The sequence below is a fragment of the Sinohyriopsis cumingii genome, chromosome 7 (assembly GCF_028554795.1).
Source record: "Sinohyriopsis cumingii isolate HCF-2022 chromosome 7, ASM2855479v2, whole genome shotgun sequence".
In the NCBI taxonomy this organism is placed as follows: Eukaryota; Metazoa; Mollusca; class Bivalvia; order Unionida; family Unionidae; genus Sinohyriopsis; species Sinohyriopsis cumingii.
Genome location: NC_142967.1, coordinates 85,521,519 through 85,538,834, shown reverse-complemented (window position 1 = coordinate 85,538,834; position 17,316 = coordinate 85,521,519). Strand labels below are relative to the sequence as shown.

At 36.2% G+C, this 17,316-nt stretch overlaps 1 protein-coding gene across 1 annotated transcript in view; it reads left to right on the top strand.

Annotated features, from left to right (window-relative positions):
• The window catches only part of LOC149795661 (FHF complex subunit HOOK interacting protein 2A-like), a 108,248-nt gene that overhangs the window by 24,203 nt on the left and 66,729 nt on the right, over window positions 1–17,316 (top strand). The window contains exons 5-6 of the mRNA XM_089965502.1: window positions 1,346–1,468; window positions 6,409–6,549. Coding sequence (XP_089821628.1) covers window positions 1,346–1,468; window positions 6,409–6,549 — 264 coding nt within the window. The remainder of the gene's footprint in view (window positions 1–1,345; window positions 1,469–6,408; window positions 6,550–17,316) is intronic.

The window sequence follows — 17,316 nt, the reverse complement described above, 5'->3', positions numbered from 1 at the left end:
TATTCATGCAACTGTGATCTACCTTAACTTAGTTTCTAGAACTGTCATTTTTACCTATATTCATGCAACTGTGATCTACCTTAACTTAGTTTCTAGAACTGTCATTTTTACCTATATTCATGCAACTGTGATCTACCTTAACTTAGTTTCTAGAACTGTCATTTTTACCTATATTCATGCAACTGTGATCTACCTTAACTTAGTTTCTAGAACTGTCATTTTTACCTACATTCATGCAACTGTGATCTACCTTAACTTAGTTTCTAGAACTGTCATTTTTACCTACATTCATGCAACTGTGATCTACCTTAACTTAGTTTCTAGAACTGTCATTTTTACCTATATTCATGCAACTGTGATCTACCTGAACTTAGTTTCTAGAACTGTCATTTTTACCTATATTCATGCAACCGTGATCTTCCTTAACTTAGTTTCTGGATACTATTTTGATGTAACTTGGAACATAGAATGCATCATAAGTACACTAAAATCTGCCTTGTGAGGCTACTGCCATGAAAGATCACCCGTCTTGAGAGACCATATTCTTAATGCACTGATTAATCATTTATCTAGCATTCTGACCTGTATGAGAGACCACCTAGCTTGAAAGATCCACTTTCTGTTGGCAGAAGGGGTGGTCTCTTGAGACAGGTTCTACTGTACTACAGTAATTGGACAAAATAAAGTTTTACAGTTTGAGCATTCCTGCTTAGGCAATTTTCTTCTTCCTACATTGTTTACTTGATCATCTCTTCAAATGTACAAAAACGTATCATTTTCTCTGGTACCTCAATACCAGATAATTGTAATTACTGGTGTATGAAAAATCAAAGGATATGAACAATTAGTCATTTTATTGACTTGTGATTGCAAGCAATGAATTTCTACCATAGATGTAAATTATTTTGCCAACTTCATATATTTTAGGTAGAATGAGATATGAAGAAATTAGACTTAATGATCAAAAGCAGACACTGTTGTTTATTACATCACCTCATTCATATCATTGGTCACAACTCATTTCATATTTTCATTATTAGATGTATAATATTATCAAGATTGACTTGACAAAAGAAGAGTGAAATATTCAAACTTTCTGAGTCATTTTAACTCTTTTTGAATGCATATTGAATAAAGAATGTGATTTTACTTATGATAAACAGTCTGACATTGAGCTTATTTCATATGAAATCATATTACTCATTGAAACATGTAAATCTTTTGTCTGTTAGGGCTTGCAAATAACAATTATTCTACTCATTTTATTTATTCTATTTGAAATGAACACTAATATCAGATGCTTTTTTGTGGCTTTATCCTTAGTTTTAATGCTACTTTGTTTCAGAGGTTGGTGAGAGTGTGTGGTGAGGTGAAGGCAGCCCCAACAGAGGTGCAGGAAATCCAGTATCTGTGTACAATTTGTGCGAAAATCAAGATGGATCCATACTTAGTTAATTTCTTCCTTGAAGTATGCTTAATTTGTTTCGCTTTAATCAGTGTCATTAGTTAGTTCACTTCAATCAGTGTCATTAGATCCTTAAACAGAAAAAGAGTACATGGGGGAAAAATAAAAGTTAAAAAGTAGACATTTTTGGATGAGGTCAACCTGAATGTGTGATCCAGTGCAAACATAATTGAATATCATATGCCGCCATGTCACAATGAGAGCTGCACATATTTTGATGAAAACAAAAGAAACAATCTACCTATCTTGACATTCGTTCTGATAGATCCGACATCTGTTAATACTATTTTCTTTTATGAGATATAGTAGTATTAAAATTTAGAACAACAATTAGTATTTAATTAATTAATTTTTTAGCAACAACAAATGCAGAGTGGTTTGATGAACTGACTGTGGCAATTAATTAAAAATAAAATTACATTTGTATAGATTGAATCTGTAATGGGCCAACTGACAGTCATGATTTCCACATTCAATTCATATGGACCGAATTGGTAATGGCATACATGCCAACCATTACGGTTTTGCCATAATCATTATACTTTTTTTCACAGAATTATGTCTTACACTTTCCTGTGTGTAGATTATACTTTTCCAGTACGTTAAAAAATAAAATAAAAATACAACAATAAAAGGTACATTAGTAATATATATCATCATCTTCTAATTCCACTGATCATAAAAAATTGAGAATATTCTAAATAGAAAGACTGCTGCATATGAATAGTGAAAGAGCTAATTTGTCCATCATAGAGCTTTGTGTACTTTCACAGTTTTCTATTTATTGCAACTACATGACCTATTTCCAAGAAAACAGTCATGAAGTTTGTAAAATAATGGTCAGTGAAAGTTCATGAATTTTGTTTCTCAAAGTCTGTGTAGCACATTCTGAGAGACTATTTAGGTAAACTCTGAATAGCACATTCTGAGACACTATTTCGGTATAGCACATTCTGAGACTATTTAGGTAAAGTCTGTTTAGCACATTCTAAGACTATTTAGGTAGGGTCTGTATAGCACATTCTGAGACTATTTAGGTAAAGTCTGTATAGCACATTCTGAGACACTATTTAGGTAAAGTCTGTATAGACACTATTTAGGTAAAATCTGTATAGACACTATTTAGGTAAAGTCTGTATAGCACATTCTGAGAGACTATTTAGGTAAAGTCTGTATAGCACATTCTGAAACACTATTTAGGTAAAGTCTGTATAGCACATTCTGAGACACTATTTAGGTAAAGTCTGTATAGCACATTCTGAGACACTTTAGGTAAAGTCTGTATAGACTATTTAGGTAAAGTCTGTATAGCACATTCTGAGACACTATTTAGGTGAAGTCTGTATAGCACATTCTGAGACACTTTAGGTAAAGTCTGTATAGACACTATTTAGGTAAAGTCTGTATAGCACATTCTGAGAGACTATTTAGGTAAAGTCTGTATAGCACATTCTGAGAGACTATTTAGGTAAAGTCTGTATAGCACATTCTGAGACACTATTTAGGTAAAGTCTGCATAGCACATTCTGAGACTATTTAGGTAAAGTCTGTATAGCATATTCTGAGACACTATTTAGGTAAGGTCCGTATAGCACATTCTGAGACACTATTTAGGTAAAGTCTGTATAGCACATTCTGAGACTATTTAGGTATAGCACATTCTGAGACACTATTTAGGTATAGCACTTTCTGAGACACTATTTAGGTATAGCACTTTCTGAGACACTATTTAGGTATAGTACATTCTAGGACACTATTTAGGTAAAGTGTATAGCACATTCTGAGAGACTATTTAGGTATAGCACATTCTAGGACACTATTTAGGTAAAGTCTGTATAGCACATTCTGAGAGACTATTTAGGTAAAGTCTGTATAGCACATTTTGAGAGACTATTTAGGTAAAGTCTGTATAGCACATTCTGAGAGACTATTTAGGTAAAGTCTGTATAGCACATTTTGAGAGACTATTTAGGTAAAGTCTGTATAGCACATTCTGAGACACTATTTAGGTAAAGTCTGCATAGCACATTCTGAGACTATTTAGGTAAAGTCTGTATAGCATATTCTGAGACACTATTTAGGTAAGGTCCGTATAGCACATTCTGAGACACTATTTAGGTAAAGTCTGTATAGCACATTCTGAGACTATTTAGGTATAGCACATTCTGAGACACTATATAGGTATAGTACATTCTAGGACACTATTTAGGTAAAGTCTGCATAGCACATTCTGAGACTATTTAGGTAAAGTCTGAATAGCATATTCTGAGACACTATTTAGGTAAGGTCCGTATAGCACATTCTGAGACACTATTTAGGTAAAGTCTGTATAGCACATTCTGAGACTATTTAGGTATAGCACATTCTGAGACACCAGGTATAGCACATTCTGAGACTATTTAGGTATAGTACATTCTAGGACACTATTTAGGTAAAGTCTGTATAGCACATTCTGAGAGACTATTTAGGTATAGCACATTCTAGGACACTATTTAGGTAAAGTCTGTATAGCACATTCTGAAACACTATTTAGGTAAAGTCTGTATAGCACATTCTGGGACACTATTTAGGTATAGCACATTCTAGGACACTATTTAGGTAAAGTCTGTATAGCACATTCTGAGACACTATTTAGGTATAGCACATTCTAGGACACTATTTAGGTAAAGTAGTATAGCACATTCTGAAACACTATTTAGGTAAAGTCTGTATAGCACATTCTGAGACACTTTAGGTAAAGTCTGTATAGCACATTCTGAAACACTATTTAGGTAAAGTCTGTATAGCACATTCTGAGACACTATTTAGGTATAGCACTTTCTGAGACACTAGGTATAGCACATTCTGAGACACTATTTAGGTATAGCACATTCTGTGACACTATTTAGGTAAAGTCTGTATAGCACATTCTGAAACTATTTAGGTAAAGTCTGTATAGCACATTCTGAAACACTATTTAGGTAAAGTCTGTATAGCACATTCTGTGACACTATTTAGGTAAAGTCTGTATAGCACATTCTGTGACACTATTTAGGTAAAGTCTGTATAGCACATTGTGAAACACTATTTAGGTAAAGTCTGTATAGCACATTCTGTGACACTATTTAGGTAAAGTCTGTGTAGCATATTCTGAGACACTATTTAGGTGTAGCACATTCTAGGACACTATTTAGGTAAAGTCTGTATAGCACATTCTGAAACACTATTTAGGTAAAGTCTGTATAGCACATTCTGTGACACTATTTAGGTAAAGTCTGTATAGCACATTCTGTGACACTATTTAGGTAAAGTCTGTATAGCACATTCTGTGACACTATTTAGGTAAAGTCTGTATAGCACATTCTGAGACACTATTTAGGTGTAGCACATTCTGAGAGACTATTTACGTATAGCACATTCTGAGACACTATTTAGGTAGATTGTTGAAAATGAAATTCTTGGTAGGTCAGTATCATAAACACCAGTATTTATTTCAAAATTTTAAAAAAAATCTAGAAAATTTCACTTTACTGACAAAAATTAGGACTGTCAACCATAAGGTGGAACGATTCATCACTATATTGATGCACTGATACTTTTGCTGTATCGATACATATATTGACACAAGTGGTGGAAATTCATTACAAAATGATACTTACTGTATGCAGTCTATTTTAGTCTTCCACAGTACTCCAGAATTGCATTAATCATTTGCCTTGTTATTCTTCAAATTGAAAATTCATCCGAGACAGCTGTTCCAGGTACAGGCACTCATTTTTGTTAGTTAAAATAAAAACGACTTGACAACACTCACCCTCCATCCGCAAATTATTAACAAGTGACATGGTTTGTAATATTGCCCCCCCCCCCCCCGGCCATTTCCACAGGAATTATTTTATTGCAGTAGCTTTTTGGCATAAAGTAGTACATGTTTCCTCAGACCCTTGCCAACCCATTTTTGAAATTTGGACATTATGTTGGGGTGTAGGGTCAGAGTCAGTGCCATCTCACCTCTGCCTGTGTGGGTTTGAGTCCAAGACTCGGCTAGCGTGGGTACGTGGGGAAGCCTGCCACTATCTTGTGCTGAAAAATGGCGTTAAATCCTAGAACAACAACAACAACAAATATGTGTTTAAAATATGGGCTACACAGAAACCCCGAAATGGCTGATTCCCAGCATTATTCATCTTCAGATGATGATTTCACTTGGCAAATACTGGCTTATCATAGTTATGGTGACAATAATTTGTAAAATTATGAAATATATCAGATTATTGGAGCTGGGAAAAATTACTAGTGGGTGATTTTGAGCCCAAGAATACTGTTAAATATGAGTCTAGTTTACATGGTGGATGGACAAAAATAGACAGCATGCTGCTTGGTCACCCTTTCAGCAGATGCAGAAAAGGCAGAACACCAAGCCAAATTAAAATACAGACAATTTAAAAGTAGTATGCAATTGGTTTTTCTTTTCTTAAACAATATAGCCCTGTGGGATCATGTGCTACATAACTATATATCCCTATTGAGAAAAGAAATGAAATTAAGAAGTAAAGATATTTATGTAATCAAAATACTTCTGTCTGGTGGCTACGGTTAGTCCTGCATCTGATCAAATGGAGTAACCTTATATGGCATAAAATGTTGAATACAAAATCAGTGACAACTAACAGGTAGTCTGTTGGAAAGTATTTTTGTTACCTTGTCATGGATGAAAATGGTGAAAAAATAGATACTAAGTATCTGCATGATGGAAATAAATCACATAAATTACTTACCACTGACAGAGCTTCTAAAGATGGAAAGACCATCAAGTTAATATGTGAAATGATAATGTATTGTATTGTAGGCTGTGTATTTTGAACTGTATCAATGCATAACATGGGTGTATTGTTTCAACCCTAGTCAACCAGTTAGATAATGCAGCCATTAAATCTGTGGATGTATTGTCATTTCTCCTACAGATGCCAAAAAGTCAAGTTTCTGAAAGTGCCAGTGTTTCCACTCCAAAGCAGCAGGGTTCTTCTGTGGTTGCATCTCCAGAACAGAGACTAAAGCAGGACTTTGGTCTGGTCACTGCCCTTCTAAGCCTCTCCAACAGTGCTGTAAGTGCCAAATTATCCCATGATAAGTCAAGGGTCTACTTGTAAATGTGATGAAAATTAGCAAGTGGGGGTGAGCTTATTACTGGACAGATCTCTTCATAGGGTAACCTTATCATAATACATGGATTTGTCATCTGGGAAATGTGGCATATTTACACATTTACTTTTACTATGTAGAATAGGCATGATTTGCCCTCCCACATGTTGTAAAAGGTAGCTAATGGAGGGGGGATTTAAGGATGGAACAGTAGTTAACACACCAGATTTGTGATCAGAAGAGTGCATTTTGAATCCTACTATGGAATCAGCCCAGGTTGGCTATAGTAGTGTGCCCTTGGGCAAGGCACTGTGCTTCATTTGACTTTTCACTATATATCTGGTAGAGTTGCTGTGCCATAAATTCCAATCCAAACAAAGGGAGAAAAAAAACTATCCCTATGATATATGTTTCAATTTATCAGTTTATAGTTAATCTTCACAATAATGCAAGAGAACCTGGGTATTCTGTAGTGTTCTTGTCATTTTGGCACTAGTAGATAGCAAAATACAGTCAGCATTGTGTCCATATCAGTTTCTTAACAATTGTAAGATTTAATGTTTCAGTTTTTGAATGTCACAAGTAGTATTATTATGGGCATTTTGGACAGGGCTTATTGCTATAGGTCAGAGTCTTCTATATCCAATTTGTATCTGCAGAAAAGACTTGACTTGCAATTCATATCAAACAAATGCTCTACTTGGTGACTTCAGTCAGTTCTGCTAGAAATTATAAATGCATCAGTGGACCATATTAGGTAAGTGGCAAGACATTGCCTGCCTTCTATCACCTATGGTGCGTGATGATACTGAATCAAATTGTTTCCAAGTGGGTCTGATGGTGGTGTTTGTGAAATCATTTTATAAGTAACAATGACATTCTTCTGTCAGATTGCCTCATTGGGTTCTAATCCGATTGCGCTTGTGGTTTCATTATTCCATGCTTCTGTGACTGAGGGAAGTCATGTTACCTACTTGAAGGTTTATGATTAAATTGTTCCACAATAGCATGGTCATGATTTCTAGTTAACAATGCAGCAACAGCTACAAGAAATTCTTTACCTCAAATGACCTTTAACAGCCATGACCATGTTTTTAATGGTAAATGGCATAAATACATTTAAGCGCATCTGCGACACTCACTGTATCTATTAACATCAATGGCTTCACTTTGTTATATCTGTTGGCAACATCTGTAATGGTTAACACATACTTTTATGTCAGCAGAAACAAAAAATGAAACTATCTACAGGAAATCTTTTATGGCATGGTAAATTTGCCACAATGCTTGTTTGGCCAAGGTACATTTGCCACAATGCTTGTTTGGCCAAGCAATCCACTGAGTAACTTTTAGCACATTTGCTATTTTTTCAGCAGCTTTTTTACTATTCCAATAACTATAATGACTGTAGTATATTGGGGATAAAGTCTGCTCAGAATATACACTTTTCTTATTCATGTTTGTTTGTTTATTACATCAGTATGCTTTACCTCCAATGAAAATCTTAGCCTTCATTCCTCCTTTGATGATCCTTCTGGCAATTCATGTCCGAGTTTAGGACTGGTCAAGTTTAAGTCATGAATGAGGTCTATATCAGCATATTGGCAGACCTGCCAGCCATGATGATTTTGGAAATTACCTGTACAATATGGACTTATATATGCCGGGGCATGATGATTTTGCTGTGGAAATCACCCTTAAAATATGGACTTAGAGCATAAAATCACAGTATATGGAAATATGAATGTTTGCATTAAAATCCAGATACTGGTTTGTCCCTGTTCCATTTGGATCTGGGTTTTATATTAGATTCAGTAGAATTGGTCATGGAACCAGACTAACTTTACCTCAGACACTTTAAACTGCACTTATTTTGTGATGCCATTGGGTCTTACAAATTGATCATACTCGCCATCTTCGGAACTGTTAAACAACCACACTGACACGGGATTGTTTTTACTTATCTGGTTGATAACATCGAACATTCCACATTATGGTCAATAATTTCAATACGTGCCCCTCTCCCCCTCTTGACTAATTCGGCGATTCATATAAGACCTCTCCCATTAACGTATTGGAAATTTTAATTTACTTGATAACTCAGCGACATGATTTATTGACGCTTCTGTATCCATTAGCAAGGACAGGGTCACATTTGTCACAGATAATCCATGTATCGGAATCTGTTTGCACAATAACCTTTATTCTGAAAAGGTGTTTCTGATTGAGGTAATCGATAATCATTTTCGCTCGTGCATCATTCATTGTAGCATCAATGACAGAGTCGTCACATATAATTTTGAATGTAGACCACACGTGAGATGCTCCATCATCACGAAATTCTTTTTTGGCACCTCTGATAATATCAATCAGATCAGTCAGAGCTCGCCTCCGCGAGTCAGGGGTTAGTCTGTCAAGATCGAATCTAGAAGCTTTCCAGGGCTTGATTCTGGATAATCTCTCAAACTTATCCATATGTAATTAAGACAAACATTTAAATAAAAAATATTATATATACAATGTCTCAAACAAGAAATCAGTGTAAATGGTTTAAGGTAGGATATGTGACTCCATGTGGCAAATCATGTGTAAAGGAATTCTGCGGGCAACATTCACAATGTGTTCATAGTGGTAGTTTAGGACCAATACCATGTCTCCGATATGATGTCGGAGTTAGAGGAAAAACATAGTTGTGTGCTCATTGTGGTGGTAAGCGATACAGGGAACTCAAAAGATATTATGATATAAAAAAACAGACTCTGTCAGGGGTAGAGTTATAGATTGTGAAGAGGATTATCTAAGTTTTCAGACAAATTGTAAATTAGACAAATACATTATTGTATAAATGACCCAAGAATTTGTCAGACATCCCATCATCAAGGATTATAAAGCAAATCATAATGGCGTAGTTATGCAATGTAGGCTGAAGAAACCAGTTGGTTTGTTAATAATTCTGGTTATTTTATGTTCATCGTTGGGAATAAAAGAATATATTACAATCACAGGTTTTTATTCTAATGTTTCTTTGGAGAGATCAAAGATGCTCTTATGATCGATCATATTGACAGAGAGAATCTTAACAATAATTTATCTAACCTATAAGCTATCACACAACGCGAGAATGTTGCATGTGGGAATGCTGGGGAGAGCAGAAAGCCTAAGGCAGTTCGATGTTTAAATATAGCGACCGGCGAAGAGAGAATTTTTCAGTCAGTGAACGCGGCTGGCAAACATTTTGGTATTCACCAATGTTCGGTCCAACATGTTGCAGATGAAATAATCAAATCAACTTTTTCAAACCGGCTTGGAAACTGGATTTCGTTTTCCTATGTAAATACAGATAACGGAGATAACTCTGCAGCGATTGTGTAAAAGTCAATTATGGAATTCCTTCCCTTGAGATTACGCAACCCACATCATTACCTTTACAGGTGATATATTATCCAGAAAAAGTAGAACTAAATTCAGGTTCTATTATTTTTTTTTTTGGTGTGGCGAACTGTCTATTGTATACACACTACAGGTAAACAATTCTTCGTGTCACCTGTATGATTACAGCACAGAATTAAAACATCTCCAATTACTCCTCCGTAGATTTTATCAAGGATTGTCAGTACAGGTAGGCGTTTACGATAAATATTCACAGACAATATACTTGTTTTTTCAGGTTTATCAAATCTGACTTAACGGGTACAAACTTGTGTATTCAGAAATAAAATTCAGAATTAAAATTCTGCTGCAAATTGTCAACTGTCTGTAAATGCTTAACTACATAATAATTTTTAAATCCTATATCAGTAGATTAGAGCTATGTGGCGCAGTGGTAGCGCAGCCGACTCTTGTTCCTTGACTCTGTCAAGGGGTCGGTGGTTCGAATCTCGTAATAGGCATATTGTCGATGGTACCGATTTATAGGATTTTTCTATATAATTGGGGGCGCCAGCAGCAGCAGCCCCATGTACCCCCCTCTCATCATGTCAAACAGCGTGATGAGTATGTTTTACTCACCCGGGGTTTGATCTTGGGTGGGGGGTACATGAAAAGTGCACTGATAGCCTTCTAACATTTCGTTTTGCTGGCGCCCCAAAATAAACAGTAGCGTTGATGCATAAGCTCTAAGTCACATGGGTACCCCACAGAAAAACATACAGAAAGAATGTGGCCCTTGACAGAGTCAAGGAAGAAACGATCATGGGATGCCAAGAAGACCATAAGAAAGGTCTCAACAAGACAAAAGTTTCAAACAAAGACAAAAGTCTCAAACAAAGGATCCCATGGAAGACACACAGGCCAGTGCAGGGATCCATGACTGATAACTGCTCATCATAGCTACTGTTTATTTTTGGTCTAAAATATTTTTCTTTTAAATATATAATATTTGGTATAATGAAATACGAAAATATCAATGATGTAATTGTTGCTATTAAAAAATTAGAACATGACGGCATAAATATATCCGATGAACTAAATCCTGAAAAGATTATTTCTGACTTTGAAACACTGCAGGAGGATAAACAACAAGGGCAGTATATTCTACAATCACAATATAGATTTATAAAGAAAATTCAGACGGCTATGTATCAGTCACTAGCCACAGTAGAAGAAACATGAATAAAAGATTTTGTTTCGTTGTCTCGTGCAATTTGAAAAAAATTAGGTCGGAATTATCTCTTGAATATGAAGCAAAGAAAATATTTCTCATGTGAGACAATTAAGAAAAATTATGTCAGATCGTGAATCGATCGAAAATGAAAGTAAGACTCCCTTGAGATACATGGAAATTTACTTGGAAATCAAATACGTAGAAATGAAATCAAAAGTAAAATGTTTTTCAGGTTTGGTTGAGCTCACTCTTATCATTGTGGTCCTTGCTGGAGTTGTATTTATGGCCATTTGCTGAAGTAATTCTGTCATTATTCATTTTCGTTGTTTTCAAATGGTGGACTTATTTGTAGTCTTCGTATATCTTTGCCATGCTCGTGAATTAGGAATCTGATATCATTGTATCGTTGAGGCTTGATGATATCAGTGATGATAATTTTGAGTATGCTGCTGTTGCTGTGTTTAGCCGCATGACATAATCATGCAATTTTGTGCTCGTGCACATAATCGTGCAATTTTGTGCTCGTGCACATTGATATCTTTTTCGCGATTATATTAAAAACACCAGCCACGGCCGCTGATGATGAAATGCATATTGTTACTGCGATTGCAGTTGTTACTGACATTAGCGCTGATAATATTACTCCAGTGGATGCAACTAACGCAGATACTGAGTATACTATAGCATTCAGGACGATTACACGCCGCTTATATTTTTTACTTTCAGCGTATACTTGTCAGTAATGGTTTTTAACTCTGACTGCCATTCGCGTACTTGATCGTATCTATATTGTTGTGCATCCAATGTTGTTGTTGACGCTGCCATCGTTGACTTTGTCAGGGGGGCCATTTATTATTTTACGCAGTGACCAATTGAGGTGTTTCAGCTACAAATTCCAAACACCACCAGTAAGATGTTGCGGTTAATTTCTTATCGGCTGCTTCCAGTTTAACCATTTCTTCGGTTCCGCTATTTAATATGATAGTCACAACTCCGGAAAATTTGTCGGTGGAATGTCGCCAGGGATACATTGTAAATATCTCAAATTTTGCAGCACTCAACAAAAACAGTCTATACACTCCAGTGACTGTTGCGGTATATTTGATAGTATTATTTTGTTTTGACCATGTTGCAAATCCAGATGATACCGTGTATACCCAGGAGTAACTCCAGGTAGGATTTTAATCATATTAATTTTGTTAACGATCTCAGGAATTCCACTTATGACATCTTCGAGTGTTTTCTTGATTGTATCAATGTTAGTTTTTATATCAGAAAGTTTTGCATCAACGGTGAGCAGAGTGCTGAAGAATTTATCTATGGCTTCATCGGTTTTTTGAAAATTTCTGTGAAATCTTGCAAAAGCGTTTATGTGAACATCATACTCGGCCCGCAACATGGATAATTTACCGTCAGCGGTGCCATAGTTACTTTTTCATCACGGCATCGGTGTGACACCGCTATTTTTTAAAACCGTTTTGGGTACCATGAAGGCAGAGTTCCTGGAAGTCTTAGACCCACCCCGTATTGTTCCACCGGTAATTTTAGATGACTCGGCTGAACCATATTGGACTTTTTTGGATGCCTTGTTGGTTTTTGTGTCCGTGATGATCTTTTTTTAAAGCTCTCCTTGTATAAAATTCTCTTTCCAGTTGCTTTCTTTAATGCCATTCCAGCAGCGGTTCCAACAGCACCTAACGCGGCTGCTTTTGCAACAGCTGGGGCAGCAGCAGCTATTATCGCTGGTAACGCTGTGAGAAGAGGAAATATACCACCGGTTTTAATCATGTTGCTGATAGCTCTTGGAGCGAAATCAATTTGAACTCCGTTGCTTGCCCACTTCGCTTTATTGAAGTGTTTAGTTGGGTTTTAGTCAACGATAACTTGTTTGGACCACCACTAGCAATTTGATCATGCTCTAGTGTTATCGTCGCCCCAGTTGCACTTGCGTTTTGTAGTTTCTTCACCTGACCAGGAGTCAGGGTGACATTAACGTGATTGTATGACATTTTTATAATAAACGCAATTGATCTAATTGTCTATATGTTTTCCACTGGCGCATCAACGACTCTCATTCGTCCACCAACACCTTCAAGTATCATTGATTTGTCACTGAGTATAACAGCAATTGCTCTGTAATTATCAGCTGAACGCATGATAGCTTGAAAGTGTATATCAACGACAGATTGCTTAACTAAATCAAGATGTTCCAGCGAAAAGTATTAAATTGGGTACAGCATAGTAAAATCCTGTTGTGATATTTGTAAACCAGTGTCTTTGTTTTGATCGCGTCCCATAAATGTCATCAAGCGATGATATGCACGTGCCACATAATTATTTTCAAAATCCAATTATATATCCTCGGATGGTTCTTGATGCCCATTTATTCTTAAAGATACTTCTTTGACGTTAAGTTTGTCAAATACCATTGGATTTCTTTCTTGATTGTTTAATCGTTCAACCAGTTGAAGAGCAACAAAGACATGTCTCGGTGCAGAAACACCTTGCTGTGATGATATATGCCAAGTAAATAAACCATTGGAAGGATTTTGATTACTGTCAGTAGTTGTTGTTAACCACGACAATATTGATTTACCGCCTTGATCCATAAAAGAAAGTAGACGCTGCTCTTCAGCGATTGATGGTGACATTACCGGCATCCATAACGCGAGTTTAAATAATATTACTTTACCATCAGCAGAGCCGTTTTCTCGCCAGATAGCATCATTATCCTCTTTTTGATGAAGAACAACTGTGTGTTTGGCTCCAAAAATAACTTTCTGACATTTCTGCAAAATCCAAAGATATAGGATAGTGGAATTGCACATGAAAATCTTCTACGAACACCTTTTAACATTAATTGACATGTGGCAAAACCTAAATTGTGATCTGGATTGCTATGAACCACCCGCCATACATCAGCGTCAGCGTTGTCGGCAAAGTTTCTTGGTCGTCTTACAATATTAGGCCTCCCAGCAGGACGGTCAAAATTACCCTTAGCGAACATCATAGTCGGGCCAGCTGATTTAGTATAATCATCTGAATATCTTGCTAGGCCTATAATCGTTGTAGCAACGTCAACTTTATCCTGGATTGTCTCAATTTCTTTTCCATCAATCATATAGGCAGCACTTTTAAATAACGCCACGATCCCATTATTAACAAATCCAACTCTGACATTTGCTCTGTATTCGGTATTAGTGATGACGTTTGTTACAAGTTTACCTGTGACTTCAATAAATGCTTCAGCGGGCAAGAAATATCTACTTGTATCCTGAGCTCGTAATTCAATTCGTCCGCATTGATTTGGCGATACTGCTTCATAAGAATAATACTGATAATCACGCACGGATTCATCCTTGAGTACTGGTGCATCCATGTCAAATGCTGGGTCAGATACACGTTTAAACATTTTATTATAATTTGTTATCTTCTAAAATGAAGACCACTTCCTGATATCAGACTCATATTTATTTTTTCAGCTCCTTGATTTATCAGCGCTGCTAGTTTTTGATTTGCGGCCTGATTTATTACTTTACTGACATTTGCAGGCATCACCTCAGTGCTTGGTAATTTGACTGATGGTGGTGGTCTGCGTATTAATCGTGCTAGTCTGTCCTTGATTGCCAGAAACACTTTACTGGCAATGTTACCATTAGCACCAGGAGCTTTATCACGAACAACGTCAATAGCTTTCATTGATAATTGTTTTGCGATCGATACTGCTTTGGGAGCTATTCTTCTGAATAAACCCTGAACAACATCACCGAGTCCATCTCCGTAAGTTGCTTTATAGGTTGGTAATCGCGAGTTTATCACCCTGACCGGTACGGGTCCACGATGAGAAGTGTGTATGATCATTTTTATTTAATTATTCATTTATCTAACAACTAGTCACTATGATAGTCATCAACGAGTTAATAAGTTCTCGGTAGATACTAGTATCCATGATACCGCCTTGAAAATAATTGTCAACAGATATCAGCTGCTTCATTAATTATTTCTGGTAAGTTATTTCCAGCTCGTTTTCCTTCTATGAGAACTTATAATCGTTGCACGTCATCAATGATATTGTTAAGACAAGCAATAAAACCACTTCCCAAACCACTTCCGGTTGTTCCTTCTGTTGTCTCCGTGCTTTTCTTAAATAGTCTTAAGGGTGATCTTTCTTCCCCTTTTTGCTTTTTTAAGTAGCTCCTCAGACTTTTTAAATTCCGACATCAACCTTTGCTGCGGTGAAGAAGATTGTTGTTGTTCTATCTGTTGCAGAGGTAGAGGAAGTTGATATGAAGGTTCCTGCTGGGAGAGTTGTTGTTGTTCTATTTGTTTCACACTCTCTTTATAAAGTCTCTGTATTTCTTCAAAAAGACCTCTGTATTCTAAATCATCATCTCTGGCCTGTTTTTTGTTTTTATGTATGCGATATATCCATTTAATAAGATTATCATCATTTACTTTTTCAAAACCGGGTTTTAAGACACTAGATTTATTAAATATACTAATTAATATTTTTTCAGGCAATTTTTCTCCTTTAGTATTTCTAATATCCTCGACAAAACCATCCTTAAATCTTGCAATCAGTCCAATATTTTCTTTTATTGGTTTAGATGCAAGTTCTTTTTTCACGTCGGCAAATTCAGTACGAATTTTACCAATACCCTCAAGTATTTCCTCGCCAATGGGTGGAGGTTGAGCTGCAGCTATATCAGAAGATCTCGTAAAATCTTTTTTGTTTTTTTAGTTCTCGCTGCTATTTTTTCAGTCTGCTCAGCGGTTTGTTTTAATACTGAAAGAATATCTTTCTTCCTCTCCTCCTTATCCTTAATATCTCCCCATATAGCTCTTTCAGTAGTCGCTGCAACTTTTTCAGTAGCTGTTGTTACGGGTTTAAATAACTGTTCTGGGCCGGTTGCGAATTCAACTTGTGCTCGCTGATGTTCTTGAAGTTTTTGTCTTACAGAATCTCTCATGGGAAGAAATTTTTTGATTGCTTCTAGTCGCTCTCGAGCTAGCCTAGCAGAACATGCTTCTTTGATATTTGCCATTATTGATATAGCGATGATTTAATTTATAGCAGCAGAGAGGGCGCGACTCCAAATTGTCACCAACACAATCGCATATTTTCCTTCGGGGTATCGCAAAGAAAAAAAAAACCATCGGCGATGTCCAGGTAAGCCAATTTGTCATCAACGGAGTTGTCTTATGCTGGATATCGTGCTTTTGTTTTTTTTTTTTGCGATTTCCCAGGAAGGCGTATTTTGCGAAAATACGGGTGAACCATTTAGAGTCTGTTTGCCCTCTCTGCTGCTCAGGACTACTTAATAGACAAAGAGTAGTTAAATACATTCTGTTGGGAGTAAGAGAAGGCGCTTTTCATTTAGAAATTTGTGTTTTCATATGAACTGTTTAAGTAATCAGAGAACACTGGCATATATTTTTGAAGGCAAGTTTCCAGGGTAGCATGTTTGTTTAAATTTAACAGTCCTTATGCAAAAGCATCTTGATTTAAAGTACTTTCAAGCTCATGTTTTTTTCTGTATTCATTACAAGAAATCTACATTGAACTTTAAGGTGACAATTTAAACATTTTCTCAAATAAATTGATGATTCAGTCTCTTTCTAGCATTCTGGAGCTGGTGGGCAGGAGGTACTTACACTGACTTTGTAAGCAAGATATTGTTAAAGGTATTGAACCAAAGCTGCCATAATGAGAAATTTAGATGTCTTGAAGAGCTTCCAAGACTTGTTAAGGCTGTGCTGATTGTGCTCTGTTTACAAGGTCACAAGGAGATATTTTGTGTTTAGTGATGGCACCAGCTTGTAAATGAGTAAAGGACATCACCTTGTAAAGAAGATATGCCCATTTATGTCCATTTTTATTTGAACAAACTAGACCAGATATGATTATGTAGATCCCATGACATGATTAGCTTTTTATGACCTTGAGCAAATTTTCAAGGTCATAGGATACATAGTGGAAATTGAATTTATTGTGGGTGGATGAGGGAAGCTTACTTAGCATGTGAACAAGATATCTCTAGAATAGAGCTAAACCTGACATAATTGTATATCTAGATGCCTTTCGAAGATCCCAAGATCTTTTGAGTTATTTTTTATTTGATATTTT